This window comes from Falco punctatus (genome assembly GCF_963210335.1).
Source record: "Falco punctatus genome assembly, chromosome: 3".
Taxonomy (NCBI): Eukaryota; Metazoa; Chordata; class Aves; order Falconiformes; family Falconidae; genus Falco; species Falco punctatus.
The window spans coordinates 25,243,234-25,270,616 of NC_137582.1; the positions used below are offsets into that span (position 1 = coordinate 25,243,234).

General features: G+C 37.6%; 1 protein-coding gene across 1 annotated transcript; it reads left to right on the plus strand.

The window, feature by feature from the left end:
• The first annotated feature begins 511 nt into the window (after nucleotides 1–511).
• EIF3E (eukaryotic translation initiation factor 3 subunit E) lies at nucleotides 512–26,009 on the plus strand. Its single transcript, XM_080381568.1, has 13 exons — nucleotides 512–669; nucleotides 2,408–2,522; nucleotides 5,666–5,783; nucleotides 9,771–9,813; nucleotides 10,264–10,368; nucleotides 12,355–12,480; nucleotides 13,940–14,064; nucleotides 15,151–15,277; nucleotides 17,279–17,380; nucleotides 18,299–18,408; nucleotides 24,261–24,363; nucleotides 24,629–24,763; nucleotides 25,837–26,009. The coding sequence occupies exons 1-13, from the start codon at nucleotides 580–582 to the stop codon at nucleotides 25,873–25,875; spliced, it is 1,338 nt and encodes a 445-aa protein (XP_080237694.1). The 5' UTR covers nucleotides 512–579; the 3' UTR covers nucleotides 25,876–26,009.
• The last annotated feature ends 1,374 nt before the right edge of the window (nucleotides 26,010–27,383 follow it).

A 27,383-nucleotide genomic window follows, 5' to 3' on the forward strand; every position in this document is an offset into this window, starting at 1 on the left:
CAAAGCCCATTTAGGCCTGGTTCTAGTTCCCCTTTACTACAGTAAATCAACACAAGCTCCCCACAGAGCACAAAGCGATGGGGCTGGCCTCACACCGCAGAGCTAGTCTATAACAGTTTTAGGCGAAATTCACCACTTCAAAAATCAAACTCTATTAAGCTGGCCCCACCACAAGAGACTGGCTGTCTCTGAGCACTTATCCTAGCGCCTTCAGCCCGCCGAGGCACGGGCACGGCCCTACCGCCACCTCAAGCAACGGAAGGGAGTCCAGGGCTGGGGCTACAGCTCGGCCACCGCCTCCGCACCGGCACAGCAACAGCCTCAAGCGCCCCGCCGCACCCTCCGCCGCAGCCCCCGCCGCAGCCCCCGGCCAGGCGCCCAGCCGCCCACCCGCTCCCACAGCTGCGCCCATCGCCCCACCGCGCAGGCGCCCGCCGGCTGCCCCCCCTGCGGGGCGGGCGGGGCCGCGCAGGCGCAGGGGCCGCGCAGGGGCCGCGCAGCGCGTAAGAGCGGCGGCCGCCCGCTGCCTGCCCGCGCGTCGCCAGGCTCCGCCTCTCGCTTTTCTTTTGCGTCGCCAAGATGGCGGAGTACGACCTCACCACCAAGATCGCGCACTTCTTGGACCGGCATTTGGTCTTCCCACTGCTGGAGTTCCTCTCCGTCAAGGAGGTACGCGGCTCTCCCGGGGGTGGGGGAGGCGGCCGCGCGGCTGGGGAGGTGGGAAGGTGGGAGAGAGTGACACCAGATGTCGGTGCCTTGCGTGGGCCTGGGCGCGCCGCGGCCGCCTCCTTGCTCAGGCGCTGCGCGGCCTGGCCCGGCCTGTGAGGCGGCTGGGCCTCGGCGCCTGAGGGCGGGCCCGGGGCTCCCGCACCGCGCGGGGAGGCGGGCCGGCCCTGTGGCGGGGTACGGCGGACCTGGGGAGCCGCGCCTCACGCAGGGCGGCTTCCTGGGCCGCTCGCCTGCGCGGCACAGGGGAGCGCCTCTTTCCCCTTCCGCGGATTCGGCGAAGTTTCTTTTCCGTATTCAGGGGAGGGAGAAGCAAAATGTCTCCCTCGCAGCCACGGCTCACTTTCTCGCTCGCTCTGCGGCCGCGTGGGGCAGCCGGCTTGAGCCAGCGCCGCGGCCGTGGGCACTCGTGTTGCCCCTTCAGCCGTGGGCGGTGTGGAGGCTTGCGTCAGTGTAGGTAGTATTGCTAATCAACTTGAATTTTAAACCGTTGTCATCACGACTTTGTGTTTAAAATGTAAGTCCCTTCTAGTGCTGTTCCTTGTTGGTCGTTTTATATATATATGCTTAATTAAATTACTGTAAAGAACCCACTAGTGCTGGAGATAACTTTAGACGAAAGTGTTACCAGTCTGTCTGAAGCACTCATCTGATCCATCTTAAGATGGAAACAAAATGTGTAAAATTATATAAGCTTTGAATTTAAAATAGGTGGTGTTTGAGGTTTCAGAAGTGAAGCAATTAAGCAGGCATGTGTTGAGACAACTTGACCTGAACACTTCTTGTGTCTAGTGTATGGACTTGGCTTGATGCCTGTTATGTTGGCGGTGTTTTTAGTATTTTGACATTTGTAAATCAGCTCAAGTTAATTAAATAACTATTTTTGTAATGTTGGTCTTGAGGAATGTGATGTTTGGAGTGGAATTAAACTTTTGCTGGTTCTGTGTCCAGGATGTTAATATAAGTGGTGTGGTGAATTGAAATACAGCCTTCGTGCAAGTGTATATTTGGGGTATACTCTGGTATACATATACTGCACCTATGTCTTGGAAAACATAACAGCAGTTTACAACTCATAGTTAAATTATGGGGTAGGAACTGTAAAAAACTATTTGACTAGCTTAGAAGAAGACTGCTCTAATTACACAAGCTAAATTAAACTTACTCTTATATTATAGATCTAAAACATATTTTAGATTGATCTGTGCTACAATTAAATTATCAGTTTGATCCTGAGTATCTTCTGAGATCACTCTGTTATTCAGCTAGTCTGCACTGTTCAGCATGTCATTTTGTGGAAAGTATTCACTACTTTGAAAGACAAATCTGACCAAAGTTGTTATTTTTTAAAATATATATCACTGTTGTAATAGAAATTAATATTCCTGTTAAAAGAATAGTAGTCCAAAATGCTTACTATATTCTGACTGTGAAGTTCCGGCATTTATAACTAGCCAGAAGTTGCCAGTATCTTGCCAAGACCGGAAATACAGAGAGGCTGTGTAGTAAGCACTCTAAATAAGAGCTGTGAGATCTAGCAAAGCTGTGAATTTTGAAGTTTAAAACAATTGTAATTGGACAAAAATCCATGAATAAACTGTGCCATAAAGGTAACTACATAATAGGAATTGGAAACTATTTAATAATATTCAGGTATTATAAACAGATTTTTTTGTTTCAGATTTACAATGAAAAAGAGCTACTCCAAGGAAAACTGGATCTCCTTAGTGATACCAACATGGTGGATTTTGCTATGGATGTGTACAAAAATCTTTATTCTGATGAAATTCCACATGGTAAGCTGCTCACTTAAAAATAAAATTTGTTTTACAGCCTTTCTATCTAAAATAATAAATATCTAGTGGTAATTTGCTATTGCACTCAAACTCGAATACTGTTTAACTTTGGCCTTAAGGAAAGGATGTGTAATATGAAACAAAGAGAATCCTCTAAACTTGGGAAGTTTTGGTTTGGTCTGTCTGGATATTAGTCTTTTGAGTGACATCTACAGCATTGCAATGCTGATTTGGTGATTTCAAGCACTTTGAAGGGTATAGCCTGATAGTTACACTTGGTTTACATCTGTCAAATTAAAACTATTGCACAATGATTTGGGGTTATTAAACTTTAAAGCACTATATTAAGACTAGATTTCCATTGTAAGTAAATCCATTATCTGTCTGTGGCTAGTTTTTATACTTTGAGGTACAGATTTCTTGAAAACAGGTTTTCTTCACTTCTGTTGACGTACAAATTGCTGTTTCTCTAGAAGAAAATAAATGAGAATTTGTACTATAATGAGTATGAAACTTAACCTTTTATTGTCTTCTCCATAACTAGAAACTTTCCTGTTAACTTATTAATTTCTATCTTCTTGAGGAGTGTTGCAGAGGTGAAGAAATTGGAATATCTTGCTTTCTCTAGTTTCTATCCTTCATGAGATTTTTGAGTTTGTGTTTGGGTCCCATCCCGCCCCCCTCCCCCCACCCCCATTGTTCCTTTTTTTCTGGGTTGTTTTTTTGTTTGTTGGTTTGATAGGTTTTGGCTTTTTCCTTCCTGATCCTAATTCTTGAATATACGCTTTCTTCCTGTTTCTCCATCTTTTTTTATTTTGTGGAATTCCTCACCTGTTTCTAAACTAGTGAGACTATGGTCTGTCTTCCCAGCATCATGGGAGGAAGAAGCTCAGGTGCTTTTATGTAGTCAGCTACAAGAGCCAACTGTTCTTATAACTCTGGGTCTTACTCTGGTGGTTTTTTTTAGGCTCTTAAAACTGCAGTGTGGGCAGTTAGCCTCTTTGGAAATACATGAAGAGAACTGATAGACTTACGGATGTTACATTCAGTGCTTTGGCCAAATCTTTGATATGCTGGCATTATATGTTGTTTGTGGGTGTGTATGCAGTGATGCGGGGGATTGATAACAAATAATGAAAACCAGAGGTTTTCACTTTCGTACTCTAAGAAACAGTTGTAATGATAGCTTCATCTTTAGGTTACTTATTAGTTCTACTGATTAAAAAATGTTAGACCATCTCAAGGCTGTGTTTAAAAAAAAAAAAAAAAAAAAAAAAAAAAAAAAAAAAACAACAAAAACCACCACACACAACCCAAAAAAAAAAAAACCCAAAAAACCCTCACCAAAGCTAAATATGTTTTCCTCTTTCATTGCTGGCTCCAGCCTTTCTGAACTGCTGAAGAATAATATTGCTGTTATTAGTAGTAAACAGCACAAGAAGTAACAATCCTAGCACACTTTCACAAAGTAACTAGTCTCATATCTTTAATAATCGGATTACAGCAACTTATTTAAGCAGGTTGCTAAATGTGTAATTTCATCAGGTCATAGCTGCAAGTAAATTTAATGAATTTGGTCACTGGGAGAGCTCACCCTTCATATAGTCCAACAATTTCCACACTTCTAATGTTTTTCTTGCACTCTTTTGAAACAATCTGAAGTTGTTACGTCACCAGTTTGGAAAGATTTTTTTGGTGTGGTTTGATATGTGGCTTTTATTCAACAGCACAAAATTAACAGAAACAGAGGTAATAACTTTTACATGGAGTCAGTTGTTAAGAGTACTTGCACAGCTTTCTATGAAAAGGTCTCTGAAATCATTCTGGTGTATGTCATCTTCACGTATCGGTGCTTATCAGCATGTATGTACAGACAGGTTTTTTTGTTTGTGGAATTGCTGGCTTTGTTAGAATTTTAAGCTGATTCTTTTTTTAAGACCTCACTGTTTTAAGTACTCAGGGCTAAGTTCACTTCACTATTATACTTAGAAATGTTCCTGCACAATTTACAGTTGCTTTCGTCTTCTCTTCCGTGAGATTCAGGCTAATTACAGAGCCTGGAGATATCATAGGAGAACATTTTTGTACTCTTACTAAGTCACCTGAATGTTCTTTCTTTCATTTGTTTCCCCTTCCTCTTCTATAATCTCAAGATTCATCTGAAGTTGGAGATAATTTCTCCTTATTGGAAGGCTTCCTATCAGGCAAGTCATTCTTAGGCTTAGGTTGGGTCACCATTGTGGTGTTAGTCACATTGAACCTCCTTTTCAACTATATGTAGTCAAATCACAAAAGAAATGCCTAAGAGGTTCGCTGTGAAATTGAGTGTCCTGGTGTGTAGCTCACTTTCCTGGTTTCCTCCACACTGTTCTTTCCTGGGACTTGGTCTTGGCTTCTCTGATTTGGTATGTTTCTTGGCTCATATAGCCAATATTGGGGTGCTACTATTGTTTTGGTGTTTTGGTTTTTTTTTTAGTTTTTTTAAAGCATATAGTTGTGTTCTGTATTTTAAGTGTTCATTTTATTGGACTATTTTTTATTGCAGTGGTAGCACTTGGTGAAGAAGCACTTGGCTCTGTGTAAAATAGTCACCCTAAACCTGTTAGTTCTGTTTCCTAACAATTCTTCTTAAAAGGTTTAATGTTCTAATTAGCATGCTTAGTGTTCCAAATCTTAATTTTGCAGTTTGAGCTGCTTTAAATTCTTCCTGCCAACTTTCAGTTAAGTATTCTAAAAATGTTCTTTCAGAACCTGTTCAGTTAGAGAAAAATCAAATGTTAGTGGTGTAGCACTGTTCGGTTTTTTACCAGGTTTTTTTTGAATAAGTGAAGTTACTTAAATGGTTGTTTCTCCCTTAGTGGAAGCCTGAAGATACCTTGTGTAATACAGATTCTACTCCAGCCATACCTGCTCTTTAGTGGCTTGATGAGAACTCCACACAGGAGGAAAGGAACCAGATGTTAGAAACTTTTATTGAGTTAATTAATTGTTAGATATCTCTGGGTTTGTGACTTGACTGAGAGTACAAGTGAGGTAGGAATTGGGAAGACATATTCAAATGTGCTGACAGCACCATCTCATTACAGGTTGGTTTCTGTAAAAACTTAAGGCATTAAAATAAAATCTTTTTTGTTTGTGTTTAGCCTTGCGTGAGAAGAGAACAACTGTTGTTGCACAGCTGAAGCAGCTTCAAGCTGAAACTGAACCTATTGTCAAGATGTTTGAGGATCCAGAGACTACAAGGCAAATGCAGTCCACTAGGTAATTTTTTAATGTAACTTCTGAGAACGCCTTCTCTGTACATTTTGGATGTTGATGATAGGAATGCTGTCTGTGTAGCAATGGCAAAGACGGATATTTTTCTTTCCGGCCAATATTTAAGTGATGCTTGTGGTCGGGTAATTGTAATTGTTGGACTCAACTTACTCTTTTCAGTGCTTTTACCTGCTGCGCATAAGGCATCTCTGTTGTCCATAATGCTTATGAATAGACTCTGGACAACCGATATTCATCATTCGGTGAAGTCAAATCACAGCCAAGACCGGTTTTGAGGAGGTTTGGGGGGGTTTCTGTTTAGGTTTTTTTGGGGGGTGGGGTTGTTTGGGGAGTTTTAAAGGGAAATATGGGCTGAAACAATGCAGATTCTCTTTTAGGAGATTTTCTGCCCACTCTCTCTTTTCTACTTTTCACAGAAGATTTTGGAGTGTTCTCTGTCTTAGTGTGTGAGGCCCGGTGGATAAGCATTCTTTTAGCCTCATAGTGCACTTCTTTCATGAGTCCTGTCCTTCCCCCCTTTATCCTCCCTCATTCACCCAAACTGGCCAACTTGTTGGTGTAAGATAGTGCTCATAATAATCTTTTTAAGACATACACAGTTTCTTCTCACTTTGCTTGCAAGAGTAATTTTAAGTGAATGCCTGCACCTTGTGTCTAAGGTCTACAGGAGTTCTATGGTTAAACTCTAACTGGGCCCTGTAGGAAAGAGTTCAGCTGTAGTCATTGGGGACATAACTGTGCAACTTCAACAGAAGGGAAATAGGTATTTGTTTAGTGTAAATAACTGCTTTTTGCCTTTAAATAGGAAGCATTGTAATTACAGTTGTAAATGTTTTATCAACTCTGGAAAATTAATTAGATCTCTTCTTCAGCCTTACTTGCTCTTAATACTTCAGATAGAACATACCACATCAGGTAAAGCATCTATGGCTTGACTTGAGTTTGAAGGTGAAGCCTGTACTTGGATTTATTGTTGGCAAGCTTTATGTATCTACTGATACGGAAGACAGTAATGTTGCTTCTGGAATTTCCTTAGAAAAATATTGAATGCACAAACTCTTTTTAGGTTCTGCACAAACCGCAGAAACCTTCTAAATGAGGTGTACCTTTATTTGGGAGCACCCCTGCTGAAGAAGATAGGTCTGTGAAGGAGGAGGAATTGATTAGAATTTACTCCTTGTTTGAAGTACAGATTACCATCCTTTTTTTCCTTTCCCCTTTTAGCCAAATTTGCTGAGAAACCCAATTGACCCTTTTGGTCTATGTTCTCTCCGCTCTGTGCATTAGTTTTGGTTTTTATTACAGTCTAATGTAGAACTTGATCAGTGCAGAAATGGTGAAGGTGTAGTGTAGAGAGTCTCAATGTGCACATGAAACAAGACATCAGTAGAAATCATTAAATCTGTAAATCTGTTAGCTTTCCAGCACTTCAGAAAAAGCTGTTGTTTTTCTGTTTTAATATTGCCATAATGTACTTAAGCTTCTGATGTACTGTAAAAGCATTGTTAGGATAAATAAGCCACCTCTGTATCTGATTTCAGCATAGATACTTCTCAGACAATTATCTTAAGGAAAAGGAATTACCTTTTTTTTATGACTTGGGTGGTTATGCAGAACCAGGAACCACTCACAGTTTTGGAAGATAGCTTTGAAATCCTGAAGTGAAAGGCTCAATTGCCATTAGTTAACTGCCTTGAAGTTACTAATCGGGACTACCTTAAGCTTAAAGAAAAGACTTTCTGATGCTATCACAACTCTATTCTGATCTAATTGAAATTCTGATCCATATATGTAGATCTTGTTCAATTCTTGCTTTGCCTCTAGCCAGTTTTATAATAACATTTGGCCTAGGGAAAAAATTACCTTGTTGCAATTCTAAGTATTAACATTTCTTGGAAATGTGTTCTGTTACTTGACCTTGATTGCAGAAGTTGGGAGTTGATCAGCAGCACATACTCCAAATCAGAAATGCCCTGTTTGGATATAAGGGATGCAGTCAAAAAATGCATGGTATAGAACTTGCCTAATGCTATAAAAAACTAGTCCCGCTACTCACATCCAGCAAGTTTTGTTTCAGAACTAATGCATTGCTGATTTTTTTTTTAATTAAAATATAAAAACCTTGGTTTTAAAACTTCATACCTTTAGAAATACTAGTTTTGGTTATTGGTTTGACAGAAGCTCTAATCCACATTGTTGGGATTATACAGTAATGGAAAATAGGCAGACTGACACTTTTCAGCCTGATTGACCCGAGTATAGCATGCTTTGGATGGTAGAAAGCAAATTTTGATTCTTTGGCTTTTGTGCATTTCTGCTGGTGATTTGGAATCTGTATGAAACATAGAGCTGCATATTATCAGGGCTTTAGGTAGTGGTTTTTAATCTGTGACAGTGCTGCCTGGAACATCAAAATCTAGGAAGTGGCAGAAGATGATGTGTAAAAGAGACTTCGCAAGTGTAAGTTCTCTCAAGGATAAGCCAAAATATTTCACTTGTTTGCTATGCAGCTGTTAGAGGACATTGACTTTAAAATTACAGAGGAATAGTTGGTATTCCTGATCTTTGAAGTATGTTCCACTGGAAGAAACCCATGAGATTGTTTCATTGCTTCCGTATTACTGAGGATTGTCGTCATTGGCTGCCTTGGCAATGTGCCATTTCCCTGTAGAATCTTATACCATAAACTAATTAAACTCATGGCTTTGCAGTCAATTGGTTTCAGGGTAAATGGAGATAATTTTTTTTCGCTGTGTACACTTTTACTGCTTTGTCCCAAGAGGAATTTATGGCTTGATACTCTTCTCTGTGGTTAATTCTTTGGGGGGGGTGGGGGGGGTGGGAGGGAGGGTGTTCTATCAAATATGATAGTTCCATGAATTGTCCCAGGACGTCTTTACTGCATGATTGGTTGAAAGGTGAATGTATAGAAGAGATGTAGTGGGAGGTAGCTACAGGTATAGAAGCATGCCCAGGGCAGTGGGAGCTGGAGAACAGAAAAACTTGACTGCCTTTCTACAATACAGAAAGAATTAATGACCATACAATCCAAGTGCCAAATTGGAAATACTTTACTGCTATTTATGTATGTGAATTCAGCTGTGGTTCTAGTTGCCAGATGACTGCAGCCAAATTTGTATGGAATTCTTACTGTATTGAAAAGCTAGTGTGCTAAATTTCACTCAAAGAACAGATCAAGATCTATTGCAGATTGGAAAAAAAATAATTCACCAAGTTAAGTATTATTTAAAAATAAGTATCTGAAATCCTGTGGTCATTTGTAGGAGACTTACTGCTGGTAGAGAATTTCATGCTTGCCTGCTGGAGACTTGAACTTGCCTTTGACCTAGATAGTGCTGTTTATTCTTTTATTATCTGTGTTGAATTAAAAAAAGCTTCAGAAATGTGATCACGTGTGAATTGGATATTTAGAACTTACTGAGTATGATAATTTTTTTAGTTTTGCATCCTGCAGGCATTTGCTGTTGTAGAGAATTTCTTGTTAATCACTGTGTTCCAGTGCTAATAGTGAGATGAATTTCCTTTCTACTTCTGTTTTACTCTAGTCTTTGCTATCTTTTTTCCTATCTTCTGCTGAATTCCAATTGCATGGCTAGAGTGACTGCTGTGAGAGTGAAGGTGAGAGTGGGAAGAGCTCTACAAGAGGATTTAACTTTCATGCTGAAAGCAAAGAATGCCATCAAATTTAAAACCACCTCCCACCCCTTCTTAACTCTATAGTTACTGTTGCAGGTGGCTTTCTTTATTTAAAATTATAATTTTTAAGGTTTTTTACACTTCATGATACTAGGAATAGTTGGCGCACTGTTTCTGCAATTGCTTTTGCACAAGTGGAGGAGTATTAAAATTTATATTCCGGGTATTTTATTTTTAACAGCTAAAGGTTGTCTAGTATGTTGCATGGTGACAATCTGTTTTTAAAAAACAGTGGGGTTTATCTTTTTGTTACAGGGATGGTCGGATGCTGTTTGACTATTTAGCTGAGAAGCATGGTGTAAGTGTTTCAATTTTTGTATCTGAATTCATTTCTAAATATCTCCACCCAACCTCCCTCAACAGCTTTGAGCAATTACGGACTTGCATTTTGGCCTGTCTTATGTCAACATAGCTAATAGACAGAATTCCTAATGCCAGTATATTTTATCTGAATACTTTGGAGTTTTGTATAAAACAAAAATAAAGCTGGAATTTAATGTTAACTGCATCCTTGTAACTAAGATGTGCTTTACTTGATAATGCAGAAATCTGCCTTTTTTTCAACTATTGGTATAATTTTTAATTCAGTGGCATGAATTAAGAGAATTATAGTTTCCTATTGTCTTTCCTGTGTACAATGTCTTCAAAGAACCTAAGACTTAAAATGTTACTTTACTATTAAATTGGCTTGTAACAGCATGTTTCTCTTTTCCTAGTGAAGAAAAATGTTTTTTGTGTTCCTCCTTAGTTTAGGCAGGAGTACCTAGACACGCTCTACAGGTACGCAAAATTCCAGTATGAATGTGGTAATTACTCAGGAGCTGCAGAATATCTCTACTTCTTTAGAGTTCTGGTGAGTTTTGGGTATTTGTTGGGTTTGGTTTCTTTTTGCAGTTTGTTTGGTTTTTTAATGGAATACTTAGACCAGTAAGTTGTATGTATTAATCTTCAAAATATAATTTTTTGGAGCTTTTTGAGACAATTGCTCTGCACCAAAGAAAAGGTAAAAACAATTGCTAATAATAATCACAGACCATTGTCCAGCAATTCTGGTATTCTCATGCTGAATTCAGAACGGTCCTTTAAATTTATGGTAACATTTAATTATGGAATACTACTGCTTTCCTCACTGTAAATGTATCCTGGAAAAAAATACTTTTTTAAAAAAGTAAAATGAATACTTGTTTTTGTGCATAGATACAATCAACAGCAGGTGGATTGAATGTAATTGGTGGTAATGGTGAACTGCCAACTTCTTATCTGAACTCTCATCTGTCTTCTCTTGAATTTTGTGATGGATTTAAGAGTATAAGTCGTCTGCCTAGGAAATATAAACAGCCTAAATGAGAATTGTAGAACCAGATCCATCGTGTCTGAAGCAACTCTTTTCATGTTGTTGTAATTCATATCATTTGTTAGTGGTGGGAGAGAATTTTGAGAATGAAGGTTTAGTGTCTTGTAAGAATCTCAACACAGTAAATTTATTGTTGGTGGTCAGTGAATGTGCTATTTTACTAACAAATGGAAATTTAAGGTAACTGCTTGAAAATCTAGATACTGTAGCTGGAACAGCTGCAGTATCTGAAGGCAGTTGTTGTGAATAGTGAACTGTAAGTATGTGATTTGGAACCAGCACTGTGCATGTGAACCTTCTCAACTAAAAGCATCTGCTAAAGTGACACCTTGGTTGCATGGAAGGTAACATCTTCTAAACCATGTATCTTTCACGGATATGTGGAGTGAATACTGAAAATGTGTAGTGGTTCCTGTGCTGAGGTTTGTTTCTTGCTGTCTAACTTTTAGTCCCATCTAAAAATATCATTAACTTTCTGAAATACTGCTAGAGTAAATAACAATAATGCTTGTGATTGACAGTAAAGATTCCCAATTTTGCTTCTTTAATCAGAATAGGGTTTAAAGTAGGAATGAATTGAATTCTTAGTCTAAATTTTGATGATAAAGCTGACTCTAGTGTTGTAGGTGCATTCTGTGTGCTAAGAGTGGAAATAAGTTACATATGTAGGTTTTGGGGCAGCTGCCCTTAATTCGTAGTGCCTTCATTCTGGGCTTAGCATTATGTTCTTACATGTCAAAGAACTAATTTCAAAAAGTGAGTACTGTTTTTGTGCTGGTAATGTCTTGGTATAGGAATTTTGTTACTAATTCTAATAGGAGAAGATTTGTTTAAAGTTCTGTGTGATGAAACATAATCTATGAAAGAGCTATTGTATCTGAGCTAAGAACAGAATTTGACACTGTGAATGACCTAGCGTAATTCATTCCTGTATAGAACTAACACAGCTTGACCTTAGTACTACCCTTCCAGGAAACAGATATACTACTGCAAAGTTGCAGTTCTACTGGACATTTCAGTAAGATGTATGCCTTTTGGCATGGCATTAGCAGAAAGAACTTGGAGTATTAGCTTTTCCAAAGTGGTTACCTACTATCAGGAGTTCTTCAGGAGTCTGCTTTGTAATCACCTTGTTTTAGTAGTTTAGAAGCATTGCGGGGGGATTTAAACCAGTGTGTCTACTGGTGCTCAGCCATTTATTTTGTTCTTGTTTTAACTTAAGCTGCAGCAGCATGAAGCTTTATCTTACTTTGACAGGACTTTCTAGTTTCTACTTCAGAAGCTTAACTGCTGTTTATTCTTCTGTACCTGAATTACTTTTTTTAAAAGTACTTCATTTGTAAAGATAGGACCATGTAAATTTGATATCTTGTAAATTAAAAATACTGCCAAAGATATTTTTCATATTTTTAAAGTAAATAAAAAAAAAAAAAAGCAACCCACCAAACCCCAGGAGTATGACTTTGTTGCTGTTCTTGAAAATAGGTTCCAGCAACAGACAGAAATGCTTTGAGTTCTCTGTGGGGAAAACTGGCATCTGAAATTCTGATGCAGAATTGGGATGCAGCCATGGAAGATCTCACAAGGCTAAAGGAGACAATAGATAATAATGTAAGTAAAATCTTGGTCGTGTTGGTAGTATTCAAGTTCTACTATGAATCATTTGCAGCCTTGTTTAGGAGTAGTTTATTACCTTTTCATTGGATACTTCCTTCATAATAGTGGGAGACTTAAAGCGCTTGTGATGAAAGTAGCAAAGTTTCCTTTTTCAGATTACTGCTTCCCTCTTACCACATTTGGAAATGTAGCCAAAAACTTTAAGGTATTTCCAGTAAACAAAAAAACTAGCCTCAAGGATGAGGCGAGGTGTCATTGTGTGAAATATTTTGCTGCTTATATTTCAGAGTTGTACTGTTCATTTTCTGTAAACAATAAAATGCATGTAATTTAAACTATACTCTTTAAACATGAAGATAGTACTGATGACACAAGATACAAGACAACTTGTTTTTATAACTAGTTTTCAGCCAATTCAGCTTCCTCACTAGCTCCTGAGTTTGGATGAGCACCAAGAACATGAAAAGAAAGGGAGGGGCTGCAGTACTAATTCAGAGCAACTGAAGTGATTAAGGACTTCTCTATCTATCTTCCTCCCTGCTTATAGGGCTTCAGTGGCCATATCTGAAATGTGAGAGTTTTACTCTCCTGAACCAGAATCTTGAAAAGGATGTTTGGTGGCTTGGGTTTTTTCTTGTAGGTGCCCCCTGCCCCCACCCCCAAATAATTCATTATCTATGTGATAGATAACTAATGTTAAGAAACTTCTCCAATTTTCTAATCTTTATGAACCTATATGGTTATAATAGACTACTGAATTCGAGTTATTCGTTCGACTCTAGTTGTTTTTTTTTGATGGAATCATAGTTGTGCTCTTTAGAGTTATTGTTACTTGCTATGTCAGTTCATTCTCAACACATTGCTTTGCAGGCTGTTTGAAGTGCTGCTGAAATTTGGACCAGATACAGATACTTAGAGCTGAATCCTTATTTGTGCATTATCAGCTGGTTTAAATGAAGACTCTTGTTTCTGGGCTGAAAGTGGTTATGGTGTTTCCTTGTCTGAGAGTGTATGGCAAAAAAGCTCTTGTGAGGCTTTAGAAAGAGAGAAAAACTGAAAAGCTACAGAAGCAAAGTAGTTCGTCAGATCACAAGAAGAGGGAATACAAGAAATAAAATTCAGAGTTCAAAAAGGAAGTAATAATTTACGGTAGCGTGGTGGTCTTTGTTATGGCAAGAGCATAGCTTTTAGTTCGCCAGAATACAAATTTTGGCAAACAACTTGAAATACAATATTGGAAAATATATCCTGGTTATAACTTTCAGTAGACTTATTTTTTTTAACAGATGACAGGTTAAAAACCTGGAGGTCAAACTCAGCTGGAGAGTGGTAACAGCTAAAAGGAGGCAGTGGAAAATCATAAATTTTTGAATAATTACAGGTTTCAACGCATTAGTGTTCATGCAGACTTTGTGTTTTATTTAACTTAAAATGCTGTTATGTTTTCTTCTAGTCTGTCAGCTCTCCGCTACAGTCTCTTCAGCAAAGAACATGGCTCATACACTGGTCTTTGTTTGTGTTTTTTAATCATCCTAAAGGGAGAGACAATATCATTGACCTTTTTCTCTATCAACCACAGTAAGTTGTGTTGTGCTATGTTGGGGTCTTTAAATCAGAATGAAGGCAGATCTTGATTATGCAAACTTGTTGAACGGTTTTCATCCTGAAGCTTTCGGAAGTTCTAATGACATTTTGAATATTTTTCCCAAGCCTTTTTTTGAATTTTTGTGTATAATCTGTTTCTCTTCATGGCTGTATTTCCCCTTCAAGGAGAAAGGATGGTGAAGTAGGAAGAACCAGCTCTTTTTTTTCTGGTGCTTCAGGTGAAGTGGGGACAAAATAAGTAGTTTAGCTAGACTACAAACTCCTACCACTTCTTTTCTAGGGATGTGGTAGGCTGTAGGGAAAGGTATTCTTCTAGTTTGATATTACAAAACATATTTAAGAAGAGTTCTTGAGGGAAATTTGAGAATAGAAATGAAATTTGAAGCACTACAGCCATTTTTGGGATTCCTGGTAGGTCTGGGAGTGTAGAACAGCTTAACACTGAGAAATTATTTGTAAGCTTTGTTCTTCTAGTACTTGCTTGGAGGTAATGTATTAGGATAGGAGAACAGTACCAAAGAAAAGCAGTGGAATTTTTCCACGTGTTCCCAGTAGCCTGGTAATCTGTAGCAGGGTTTTTTGTTTCGTAGTGTATGTGTTAGCTTGTTTTTTAATTTTTACTTTTCACTTATAAATGTGGGCTAATTTATTGGACAGTTGAACAGGAAAGTTGCAGGCTTAGATGATAGTATAAAAACAGACTTTCTGTGGTTCTGTGTGCTCCTGCAAAAACTCCTGTTGTGAAATCAGTGTAGCTGATGGCTTAGGCCGGTGTTGACCTAAACTTAAGTGTATGGACTGTTCTTTTGCAGTGCTAGCCCCTTTTCTTCTCTTCCTAGCACACTGCTGCCTTCTCTTCCCATTGTTTTCCTCCCACCTCCCCCTGTCCCAAAAGATGATCACAAGATTAACAAAAATAAATCATCCTTCTATATTTGAATAAATGGTTAGTCACAAGCCCTGGTATTGCATTGCTTAAAAGGCACTTAAGATATTTATCATGACTACTGTTTTGATGAAAAATTGCATTATCTGAGCTTTGTCTGTATTTCTTTCTAGGTATCTCAATGCAATTCAGACAATGTGCCCACATATCCTCAGGTACTTGACTACTGCAGTCATAACAAATAAGGATGTTCGTAAACGTAGACAAGTGCTGAAAGATCTAGTCAAGGTTATTCAGCAGGTAAGGACTGAATTAGCTGGTATTTCTGTTCTTTTGTTACTGAGACTTCATAATAACTTGCTTCTAATAATATGCCTGGTTTAGGACTTCTGCTTATGTATTTCGGTGTTCACTTTCTCTCACTGAACTAAGTAATCACTGTGAAGTAAAATGCATGTCAGTTAGTGGCTGGACAGAATAAATTTTTTCCTCCTTTCATGTCAACAAGCAAGGAGTAAAATCGAATATGCACTCCATTTTGCTTTTCCTGTATGATTAAATGCAGAAAACTCAGTGACACGTGTGAAGTGACTTCTTAGCCACCCCACAAGGAATTGTTGTATGAGTAAGGGATCTTGTTTACATTTCAAAACCACTGAATTGTGTGCATTGTTCTGTGTTCATGTGCATTTTCTTGAAACTGCTTCTGTTATAGTTTCATGATGGTGTAGACATGGACAAGAGCAATAAAAGAACTGTGCTTGATAGCGATCAGGGAGTTACAGCACAGATTATGTGCAATCAGCATGCAAGTTTGTATACAAGCTATTATGCTTCAAACAATAATAACATACATTGTGAATAATAACAGCATGACAGGCTAGCAATCAATTATATCCATGCCAAGCATTGATGTAACTATATACAGAGCACAGTCAATGCAAAGATCAAATTTTAAGCATATCTTAAGCTGTTTTTTATTTAGCATTAGTGTTAACAAAATATCATACGGAGTATAAACTAGTTAAGTGTTAAGACTTTTATCTTAAGCAAAACCGTGAATTTTGGCATTGAACTTCTAATGTAATATGAACTTCTAATATTAGAAGTAAAGTAACATTTCACAACTATTTTGCTTTCTTTTGTCTTGTACAATTGGTGTGAATAAAAAAGGGGTCATTAGGTTGTTCCTTCTGAAAATACCAAATTTGGCTTTACTTTTGAAATGCCTGATGAGAGATTTATTTCTTGGTACTCTTCGCTATACTTCATTTTATTAAATCATGAAGTGGTAGAGGTTTTGTAGTTTTGAAAGCAGATCAGACAGGATAACTAGTGACTTGTCTACATAGCACTTCATTCAATGCTTTGTTTTTGCTTTCTCAAATGTCATATGGTAGGCTGATTGCTCTACTAGAGATTGCTGATATGTGCAATACCTTTGCAAATATTGAACTGATAGGTAATCTGTCTGTGTCTAAATTTAGAGGTGATCAGTCCAAGAATTTTTTTTACATGGTGGATTTTAATTACATTAACAAGTGCAATTTTGATGTAAAAAAAACCCTTTACCTATAAGACCTAAATAATGAAAGTATAAATGCACTCCTTCTGGGAAGGAAAAGTAACTCCGATCCAGAAGAAAAAAATACCACTCCTAGTAATTCCCATAGTCTGCTGATCTTGCTCTGTGCTAAAGCAGATATTGACAGATACTGAGTTAAACTGTCTATGAATGTGTGTTAGAGACACATCATAGGATGTTTAATTACATCTTAATTTACACAAATGTGTGTAGATCTAGTGTTGTTCCTGCCTTGTAGTTGAGAAAGTTGAGTAATTCCTGTAATACTAAAATAAATTCAAGTATTTTGTATACAGGAAGTAGCATTATTTGTGTTAGCTATGTTGTCCATGTAAATCATTCAACTTCTAAGTATGGAGGATTTGGTGTTGCAGTAGTCTTTTGAAATTAGAATTCAGGAAGACTATCTGTTCTATATTTTAAGAAATTTGGAGGTTTTATACAGGACTAGCTGTAGTCTGACATTTTTCTAACCCAAAGATTGCAGCACTAAATGCTGCTGGTGAAACTATACTTCTGGTTGTTTAACCAGACTATTGGAGGGGGGAAAAGGCACATTTATGCACTTTTGTGGGAGGAATTGGGAGGTTTAATTTATTTTTTTATGATGATGAATGGACTTGTTTATGGTATGAAATTATGGTTGAAGAATATAAAGAATGCTAGAATGACCTTGTGACCTTGATTTCTAATACTGTTCTAATTTTTTTTGGTAGGAGTCCTATACCTACAGGGACCCTATCACAGAGTTTGTGGAATGCTTGTATGTCAATTTTGATTTCGATGGTGCACAGAAGAAGCTGAGAGAGTGTGAAACAGTAAGGTTCATAACATTTATAAGAGTTGTCTTCCTTTAAGTAAAAATCTCTAAAATTCAGTGGCCCGCTAATTTATTTAGGTAGTGTTTGATTCCATTGCCAATACTTTGTGATGGGCTTTAATTCATGCATGTAGGAGGATTGTAGTGGTATGGGGTTTTATTTAAGCAGTTCTAGAACAAGAAATGAACAGGTAATTGTGCATTTGGCTGAACTTCAGCTTTTCCATTACTATTTGAGAAGTGCTTGAAGAAAAGCTTGGATTTGCCTTTAGTTGTGAAAGATGCTGCATCCTGGAATTGCAGTGGTGAAAAATAATGTGAAATAGCATTAGGATAGTTAAATACATATTCTTGGACTACTACAGACAGCTGAAGATACCCAGCACTTGGGTTGACAGGTGTAAAAGTTAGTGTTTCTAATAGCTGAACACTAGTACCAATTCTTACAGCCTCTGGTTTGGGTTTCCTTTCACTAGTATTAGTCACAAAGTAAGTTAGAAGACTTATATCTTCACTGCATAGGGCTGGTGGTCCTGTAATCTGAACTTTATAAGCACACTTGCACTACTGAATAAGCTGGTTTGCATCGTAAAGAGAATGCTGATCAAATTACAGAGTGAAAGAAGAATCCTACAAGATGAGTGGGGAGTTCAACTTTATGTACTGGAGGGGTCTTCAGCAGAATTATGACAGCAGTAGACCTTGTTCTCTTGAGTCAGATCTCAGTGATCTTGTTAAGATGCGATTTTAATTTAGCAAGCTTCAGAACAATGAAAACTTCTGCTATATCTGTAGCTTTTTCTCCACATACTTGAATATACCAAGAACTGTTCACTAATCTTGCTTGTTGATGGTGTCTACCAGTAAACTACCACCATGTTTGTTCTCAGCATTCCCTTTCTCCTTATATTTGCAGGTGCTTGTGAATGATTTCTTCTTAGTGGCATGCCTTGAGGACTTCATTGAGAATGCCCGTCTCTTTATATTTGAGACTTTTTGTCGCATCCATCAATGTATCAGCATTGGGTAAGATAACTTCTTAATATGGCAGTTCAGAAAAAGCAGTCATGACTGACGGTTTGACAAACAGTGTAAAATTTAGTATAATATTCAGTCATCAGATAAAACAAACATTATTAACTAAAGTCTAATTGGATAGTGGCCTTTCTAGTTTCATTGCTTTAACGTGATGAACTTAAATTGAAACAATTGTTTTTAAAAGTTGAATTCTTTAGTTAAAGTGGTTAACTTTAAAACAACCTCTCTACCACCCTAGCCCCCTAAACAAGCAGTGCTTTCAAGCCAAAACTGTGTTGTGGTGTCAAATTAGGTCTCTACTAGATGTAATGGGAACTTTCATACCCAGCATCACCAAAATCCAGGTGTCGTCTTAATTTGAAGCGAATTCCACACATACTGATACAGAGTAGTAATATTAAGTAAAGACAGGTTGCAAATACAGCAATTGCTTAAATTTATATTTGGTAAATGCAGATAGCCTTGTCTGTCTTATAGCTGTGTTCTTGGGAAATTACTGGAATTGTATTGCTTTATTCATTACTTAAATAGAAAACAATAGATCTTATTCCTGGTGGTACGAAGTGATCTGGCTGTAACAAAATGTTCTTGTTAGCAATGATGTCTGTCACTTGGGCAAATATTTTGTAAAAGACGACTTATGAGTCAAGTCCATTGCCTCTTTTGTAAAAGCTAAGCAGGAAGATGTTACACATGCTTGAGATACCGTTCACCTTGGCCTTTGCCCCTGTTCCCCATACTTCCACATCCCTTAAACTCTGAATGCTATAAAAATCTCCACGGTAGGGAACAATGGAGAGATTCGTGAGACAGCAGAAATCAAAGCTGTTAAATGATTCTGTGATACTACGGTTTAGGTTGGAAAAGACTCTTAAGATCATAGAGTCCAACCATAAACTTAATGCTGCCAAGTCCATCGGTAATCATGTCCCTAGACTGCCACATCTACACATCTCTTCAACACCTCCAGGGACAATGATTCCACCACTTCCTCGGGCAGTCTGTTCCAATACTTGATCACCCTTTTAGTGAAGAAATTTTTCCTAATATCCAATCTAAACATCCCCTGGTGCAACTTCAGGTGATTTCCTCTTGTCCTGTTGCCTGTAACCTGGGAGAAAAGACTTGACACCCACCTCCTTAACAGCCTCCTTTCAGGTAGCTATAGAGAGCAGTAAGGTCTCACCCCGAGCTTCCTTTGCTCTTACCAAGTCCAATGGAGTCTTGTTATCAGCTTGCATCCAGAGCAGATGTGTGCATCAGGTCTTTTGAGGAAGCAATTTAACGCTGCTTGACTTCAAAAGAAAAGGACTTGGGAGAAAATTGTCTTTAGTTTTGCAAGCTTGTTGAAGCGATTGCTTTTTCATGGATAGGTATAGCTGAAAAAAGGACAAAGATTCTTAGCGCTTCTAATCTCTGTTCACTGGGTGACACATTTGTCTTCAGTGCATTTGGGAAATATTTTTTTTATTCTTTGTGTCAGGTTAAAATAGTCAATGATTTTAAGTGTAAAAGGCAAACAGTGAATTTGAGCATTTTAATTAGCTGTGGTGTATTGCATTTTAAGCATAGCCATAATAGTAAACTGAACTAGGCACTGTGGGCAAAACTTTTCCATACTTAATGTTAATTTTTATAAGGGGGCTAATATTTATTCAAAACCCCTTTATCCCTACATGTGCAGTACTCTGCCTAAAGTGATTTCAGATGAAGTATGTGGAAGAAGAAATGTAAATATAGCCCTCTTAGGGATGAATTTCTGGGGAATGTGTAAGTCCTGATAGTGTCTTGCTATTTCCTATAATTTTTTTTTAGTCTGGTAAATACTGCACATACTAAAGCACAAGTTTTCAGTGAACCCAGTTGTTTAAGCTTTTTTAACTAAAGATGTCTTTCTGAGAAGTTTGCTTCTTTGATCTGGCTCTAATCAATGAGCAGAGTCTGGAAGATACATCTTAAGTATGCTTTAAGTCTCTCTGTCAAAAGATACTGCTAACAGTGTGGGTTAACATACCAGTGATTCATTATGGCAAAAATAATAAGCTTTATTTAACAAGTCAAGGTTTATGGTAGGTGGTTATCATTTGTTTAATGTTTATTACTTATTTTACAGTTCCTATTTTTGTGCTGTATGTGGTTATTTCAGCTTAAAGTACAATATTCTAGTTGGTTCTCCTTGTTATGTCCGACTCATAAATATATAAGCATTATAGTGTGTTTAGAAGCAAGTGACAGACTTTTGAGTTGAGACATATATTTCAGATTGACATGGATATTCCTACCATGTGTGTATCACTTCAGGTAGTCGTATGTGGAATCAATCATCAGTAATGAGATTCTTTTCAGTAGGTCGTTGTGTTTTAAATGATGGACGTAAGCCTTAATTTCTGTGCAAACTGTAATAATCAATAGATTTGAGCTGAAGTTGGGCGTATAAGGTTTTCTTAGTGCATATCAGACTTGGTTTTAAAGAAATTTTGAAGCCAGTCAAAGTGCTTTTAATTAAACATTTGAGGCATAGTTCTTACATTTCTTTGTCCACAAGTGATTTCCACTGGTATTCCTGGAATTGAAAACTAGTCCATTTTACCACGGCGCTTGATAAGTACTGTTTAACTATTCAGAACAAATTTGAAAACAATTAGTGGGAAATCTGCTATTCTTTATGTTAAATGGGAAATAGATGGCTCATTAAATGTTTTTTTAACTACTCGCATCTGTTGGACCGCAGACATTTTTCCAAAGTATGTAGTTGCTTTATCAGTTGTAACTTGAAAATTTATACATCCTGAATCATCCTGCAATAGTTTACTCTTTGAAATATCATGTTTAACAGAGAATAATAGATGAAATTAATTCAGAATGTGTCTTGGTTCATTTGATATGCCTGTATTTAATTGAAGAGCTGAATATGCTTTATTCTTCTATATATTTTAATTCTGTGTGCGGTACAAGATAGGCTTGTTTACTGAATTCCACACATCTTCATATGTAAACTAGCCTTTTAAGCAAAGAAGTTAAATAACACTTGCTCCCTAGCATGACCCAAATAAGTGAATCTCCTTTTAAAACAAAGGTAGAAATAGTCTAAACAACTATTTTTGAAACTACCATTGTAAAACTAGCCTTTGAAATGACCTGTAACTTGAAAAGGTTAGACAGTATTCTTTAATAAAATTATTTCATTATAATGATTTATGTTGGATTATAGTGGGGATCTTTATAAACAATGGTCATCTCGAATACAGCTTTTCTTGCTTCCGTTCCTTGGCATTAATGGTATTAATATGTATTTGTAAATCTGAATGTGTCACTATTACTTGAACTGTAAACATGTATGGGGCTGAGCTGTAGCTTGTGTCTCTTGAGAGTATTAGATACCGATGTTGACAGTGCAATAGGAGAATGGTGGTGTTTGTTATGTATCTGTACTCAGGATAGATCTTCAGTGCGTTTGCTTTGGAAGGATAGAGAATGTTTTTTGGCAGTATGTGTTGCTTTACCAGGCAAGTACCTCCTCCACATTACACCTCCAGACGCTTGGAGTGGTGCTGGCCACTTCAGTGTAGTGTGCAAGGAGACCCTAAAATGGAGTCCAGTTGCCACAAGTGCTGGAATAAGATCATTTTTTGCATCAAAAGTGCGATAAAGTTTTAGGGTTTTTAATAGAGATACCTGTTTCTCTGAAAGATAGTTGTTGCTTGATAACTTCTGTTATTTTATGTTAAAAATTTAAATCCATGTAAATCTTAAAGCTAGAAGTTGAGAAAATAGGTTTTTATATTCCTTCTTACCCTGTCATTTTCAATCTCAGTTTCGTAAGCTTTCCAAATGCGTGTGCAGGAAGAAAATACCTGTACAGAAGTGTGCAGCTTCTGTCATGTAGCTGCATATATGCTGTATGTTTGTTCATATAATCTTTCTTTTAATTTAAAAAAAGGTTACTGCTGCAGAAGCTGAGCTAGTAAAACATAGACATAATAGGAAAAGATAGAATTACCTGCTAGGTGATACAAAGCACTGCATGGTTTCTGGGCTCTTTCATGACCTCTAGAACTCTGTGCCCTCTTCCCCTCCAAGTACACAGGGATTTTAAGTTAAGGAAAAAGCAAAATACAGCTGCTGTACATTGGAAGGGACCCCTGGAAGTAATCTGGTTTAATTCTGTGTACCTAATTAAAACTCTGAACAGGGCTCACTGCACTGTTCCATTATGCTACTTAAGGTCTTGTCTGGTTGATTCTTGACTGTCTCTAAGGATAGAGGTTCCACACTTCAATCCCATTGGTAGGTTGCTTAATCCCCAGTATAGTGGCAGTAGCCATTCTTGTGGTCATCTGTGGGAGGAGTGATTTTATCTGACTCTTATTGATGCTTCTAAAACACAGGAATTCCCTAACACACCCCCTGCCACGTTCTTTCAGTTAAAAATTAGTTTCAAGTCAGGTGCTTAATATTACTGAATTGGACGTAGTAAAGCAATTTGTAACTTCTTCCTATTGAAATAGTCATCTAGGAAAAATAAGACATCTGTTTCTACAAAAATTTACATCCCTGATATCTTCTGTTCTCTTACCTGCATTAACTCCACAATTATAACTTGAGTGCAGATTAGCAGTTACAGTGGAACAGGAACAACTGTGGTTGGATTTTACTTCCCCTTTACCAAATTCCAGATAGTTTGTTACAGAGTTGTTGTGTCATTTTGCTGGCAGTGTAAAGCCAGTATTTTATGTTACTTCGGTTTTCTTTCTACTCATCTCACTTCATGTTTGTCTGTGACAAAAAATGGAATTTACATTTTAGTTGGGAGAAGGGTGAGAGATCAAGAACATACAGGAGAGAAGATTGTATAGAGATGAGTATATAGATAATCTAGTCAGGTAGACAAGCTAATAATTGATAGATTATGAAGTATTTGCTTGACACTAGTAATTGTCAAGAGGAAAATCACTTTTTCAAGTGGAGAAAAATATGTTTAAGCAAGATCCTTTAAAATGGTGAGAAGTTGACCTCTTGTGCAATGCAGTGTAGCCAGCTGGCGCTTTGGTCATTTCTGTAGCTTTTACCTCCTATTTGTTACCTCAGTCTGAAAGCTGATGGAAGAATGAGGGTTACAAATACCTTGTGTGAGCCAACTGCCAGCAGGAAACTAAAAGAGTTGGCTGGAAAGCCACAGGAAACACCATCAGAAGGAATTACACTTGGACAAGAGCACTTGTTTCATTAAGAATTTTCACTTCTCCATCCTCCCCCACCATCCCTTCTTGAAATTGCAAGAAGTTTGAGCATAGCATATCTGTCTGTACCAAACTCTCATGTCTCTTGTTCCTGAAACTTCAGACTGCAGTTTATTGCCTAACACTTTCCTAAATTAGTCTAAACTTTCTTGACTGCTAGCTGGGTTTAAGTAAGAATAAAAGCAATACAGTTGTTGTCTTTATAGTGACAGTTGCTGTTTTATGTTGTGGTGCGATGACTTAATTGACAATTTTCCAAAGAATGTTAATGTAGACAAGGTTTAATAAGAATACATAAAAAAAAAAGCAAAGGTCAAAATTTCAGTGCAAGCTGATGTAGTTCAGAATGAGTAAGTGTATACTTCAGGACACAAATTCCTTATTCACAATGTCCCAGGGTGGTGGGAGATGTGCAGGAGTTCATGTATGTATTAAAGCCACTTCAGTCAAATGAAAATATGCTTCCCATATATGTGGTATTTATCAAATACAAATTTTGGACTGTGCCAAAATTTTTGTTGGTTTAACTTGTATTCCTTAGTCATGTTTACTGACATCAAAAGGTAAAATAAAATCCCTCTGACAAGTCTTATCTTTTAGTATGTTGGCAGATAAACTAAATATGACTCCTGAAGAAGCAGAAAGATGGATTGTCAATCTAATTCGAAATGCGCGATTAGATGCCAAATTGGATTCAAAGCTGGTAAGACTGTACAGATGGATCCAACTGAATTTGCTGATTTTTTTTTTTTTTTTTTTTTTTTTTAAATGAAACTTATTTTGTTTTGTTCAGGAAATTCTCACTTCTGCTGTTTGTTTTTTCTTTGCCCACAAAGTCTGGTGGACTTCATTCTGTTGTGATCCTGTGTGAAAAATGATCCATGAAAGCTCTGAAAGCAGAGCCTTAAACTAAAGGCTTATGAATTTTGAGTGGTGGTTAAATTTGCTGTATTTTTGTTGTGTTTTAGGGCCATGTAGTCATGGGCAACAATGCAGTCTCACCTTATCAACAAGTTATTGAAAAGACCAAAAGCCTGTCTTTTCGTAGTCAAATGTTGGCTATGAACATTGAGAAGAAATTGAATCAGAGTGGTAGATCTGAGGTTGGTATAAGTTACATTTTTCTCAATTCCTGCTGTCTTTTTTGCAATATATTTAAGTATAATTCTTAACCTGTTCCTCTTAATTCATTGGAGGTACCTAGTTCTAGTTATGACACCAGGAATTAAATTGAAAAAGGTTTATTTTCTTATGGTAAGCTTTAGACAGTGGTTCTTGTTGTCTTCTCAGCTTTCTCCTCATGACTAGGTATTCCTTTGTCGTTGTTGTTGCATATCTCTTTCTGTTGTCATTTAATTATCTACTTTTAACAGTTTCCTTTGCCACCTGAAAAGGGCTAATTTTGAAAGGTGCCATTTATGAAAGCATTATTACTTCAACTACAACCCACTTGAAAAAAGTATCTATAGATGCATGTATAGTATTGAGAGAAGAGTGAATGATGCTTAAGACTGGAACATGAAGAAGTTGTGCAAAACCCTAATGTTAACCTCTATATTCTCCAGTATTTTATTAAATGAGTTTTAAGTAGAACAAATGAAAAATAAAAAAAGCTGGTAAGATCGTCTGGTTTTGCCTCTGTCCACCTTGCAATATGGAAAGCTTTGAGAGGAAGAACAGCAGTGTAAGGTTGATGACTGACATAATTAAAAAAAAAAAAGCCACCTAAAACCAAACCACACATTAAAAGAACTTGGAAAATTTTAGAAGTTTTATTGGGCTTTCTCACTGCTTGGCTGAAACAGTGATGGGAGTTGGACAAGCAGTGGTGCATTAGTTTATTCCATTAAAGGGAAGTCAGGTGAAACTTACATGATACTATTTTCTTTCAAAAATACAGCTGCCAAATTATTTTTATATTTTGGAATCTTGTAGAACTTTTCCTTTTTGAAACTGCTAGCCTGGAGGACTAAGGCTATACAACTTAATTACAGCATGTCTTTCTGCTATATCAACACTTGCTTTAAAGTTAGAGGGTATCCTTCACTAATGCTATTCCCACTTCATAGCCATGTAACAATATTATAATTTAAGTAATTTCTCATAAATGTCAGCAACCAAGAGATAATAGTAATTTCTTTTCTACTAATCCTTATTTATTGATATTTTTTTTTAGGCACCTAACTGGGCTACTCAAGACTCGGGCTTCTATTGAAATCCTTCTGCAGAGGGGGCGGGATTCAGTTTTCATTTGACTAAAAAGCACATAAATATGTAACTTTTTTGAGAAAAGGTAATTATGTATCACATCTAACATTATTTGAATAAAATTGGCTACTTTTAACAGTCTGTGCATCTCTCTAACTTAAATAGATAATTATCTTGTATAGGGTCTTTTTCGCATAGCGGTGTTCTGAAGCATTTTGGATCAGAGTTTGCAAAATTGGAAATGTCAGTTCTCCTGGATTTGTCTCCGAAGGATGTTGTTGCTTTCAGAGCTGTGTACAGTTTGGAAGTAGGTGATTAGTTAGTTATTATCTATTGGAAATAGCACTTGAAAAAAAAATTAAAAGCAGATGGTACAAACAAATGGATCCCCACTGAGCATTTGGCCAAAGCAGAACCTTATTCTGTACTTCCATGTTTTTGTTTGTCACGGAAAGAAGCTTGGTAGAGCAAAGGCATGTGTAACCTGCACCTTCTATGAATCCCAACATAATCTACATGTGGTATACTTTGGGTAGACCTGTGTGTTCATGCTTCCGACATCTTTCCTGTTCTGGATATCATTTTTAATCTTGCCCAGTGGTGGAAACTTTCTAGAATAGAGCTTTTTGTTTCAGAGGGAAATGTCTTTCAAAAGGTCTGACTGATGAGCTGCCTATGGTTTGAAGCTTTTATTTTGAAATCTGAATTCTTCAGATTCATGATGCAAACATGAATACAAGAAACCCCTGTATTGTTCAACTATTGTATCTTGAAGGAGTTTAAGTTTCTGGGGTTTTTCATCTAGTGCTTCACACTTCCCTGGGTTTCCTTAGCAGCTTTGCACTGCAGTATCATAGCACCTCTAAGAGAAAATCCAAGATCGTTTTTAAGGTTCCGTGAAGTATAGTGACTGATCAGTGAGGTGAATGTGAATATTGGAAAGAGACAGTATCTCTGCATACAGTTCTGCATTTAAGATTGAGGGGAAAAAATAATGACTCTCCTTTGCTTTATTTCATATACCTTTTTCCCCTCCTTGCTCCTAAAGTTCTGGAATTCATCTGCATGTAGGAAGTTGTTTAACTCGCCAACCCTCCTGCTTGCTGTCTGCAGTTACGTGTTGGCTGGGAAACAGTTACAGGAACAGATTTGTCCATGAAGGTGGCAGGTGTCTTTATTTAGAAGTGATTTTTTTTTTTTTTTTTTCAAGGCAGGCTTTTATCTTTACTCTCCCATGTCTAATCCTGTACTATATCATACTGGGGGGGAGGGGGGAAGCAGTCCATATGTTGGAGGGCAGGGTTGCAATTCAGGGAAACTACAGCAGGCTGGAGGAGTTGGCTGATGGGAACATCCTGAAGTTCAGCAAAGCCAAGTATCAAGTCTTGCATCTGGAATGGAATAACCTCATGTGGCAGTGCAGGCAGGGGTCATGAACTGAATGGAAAGCAGTTTTCCAGAAAAGGACTTGGGGATATGGTGGACAGTAAGGTGAACACAAGTCAGCAGGTGCTT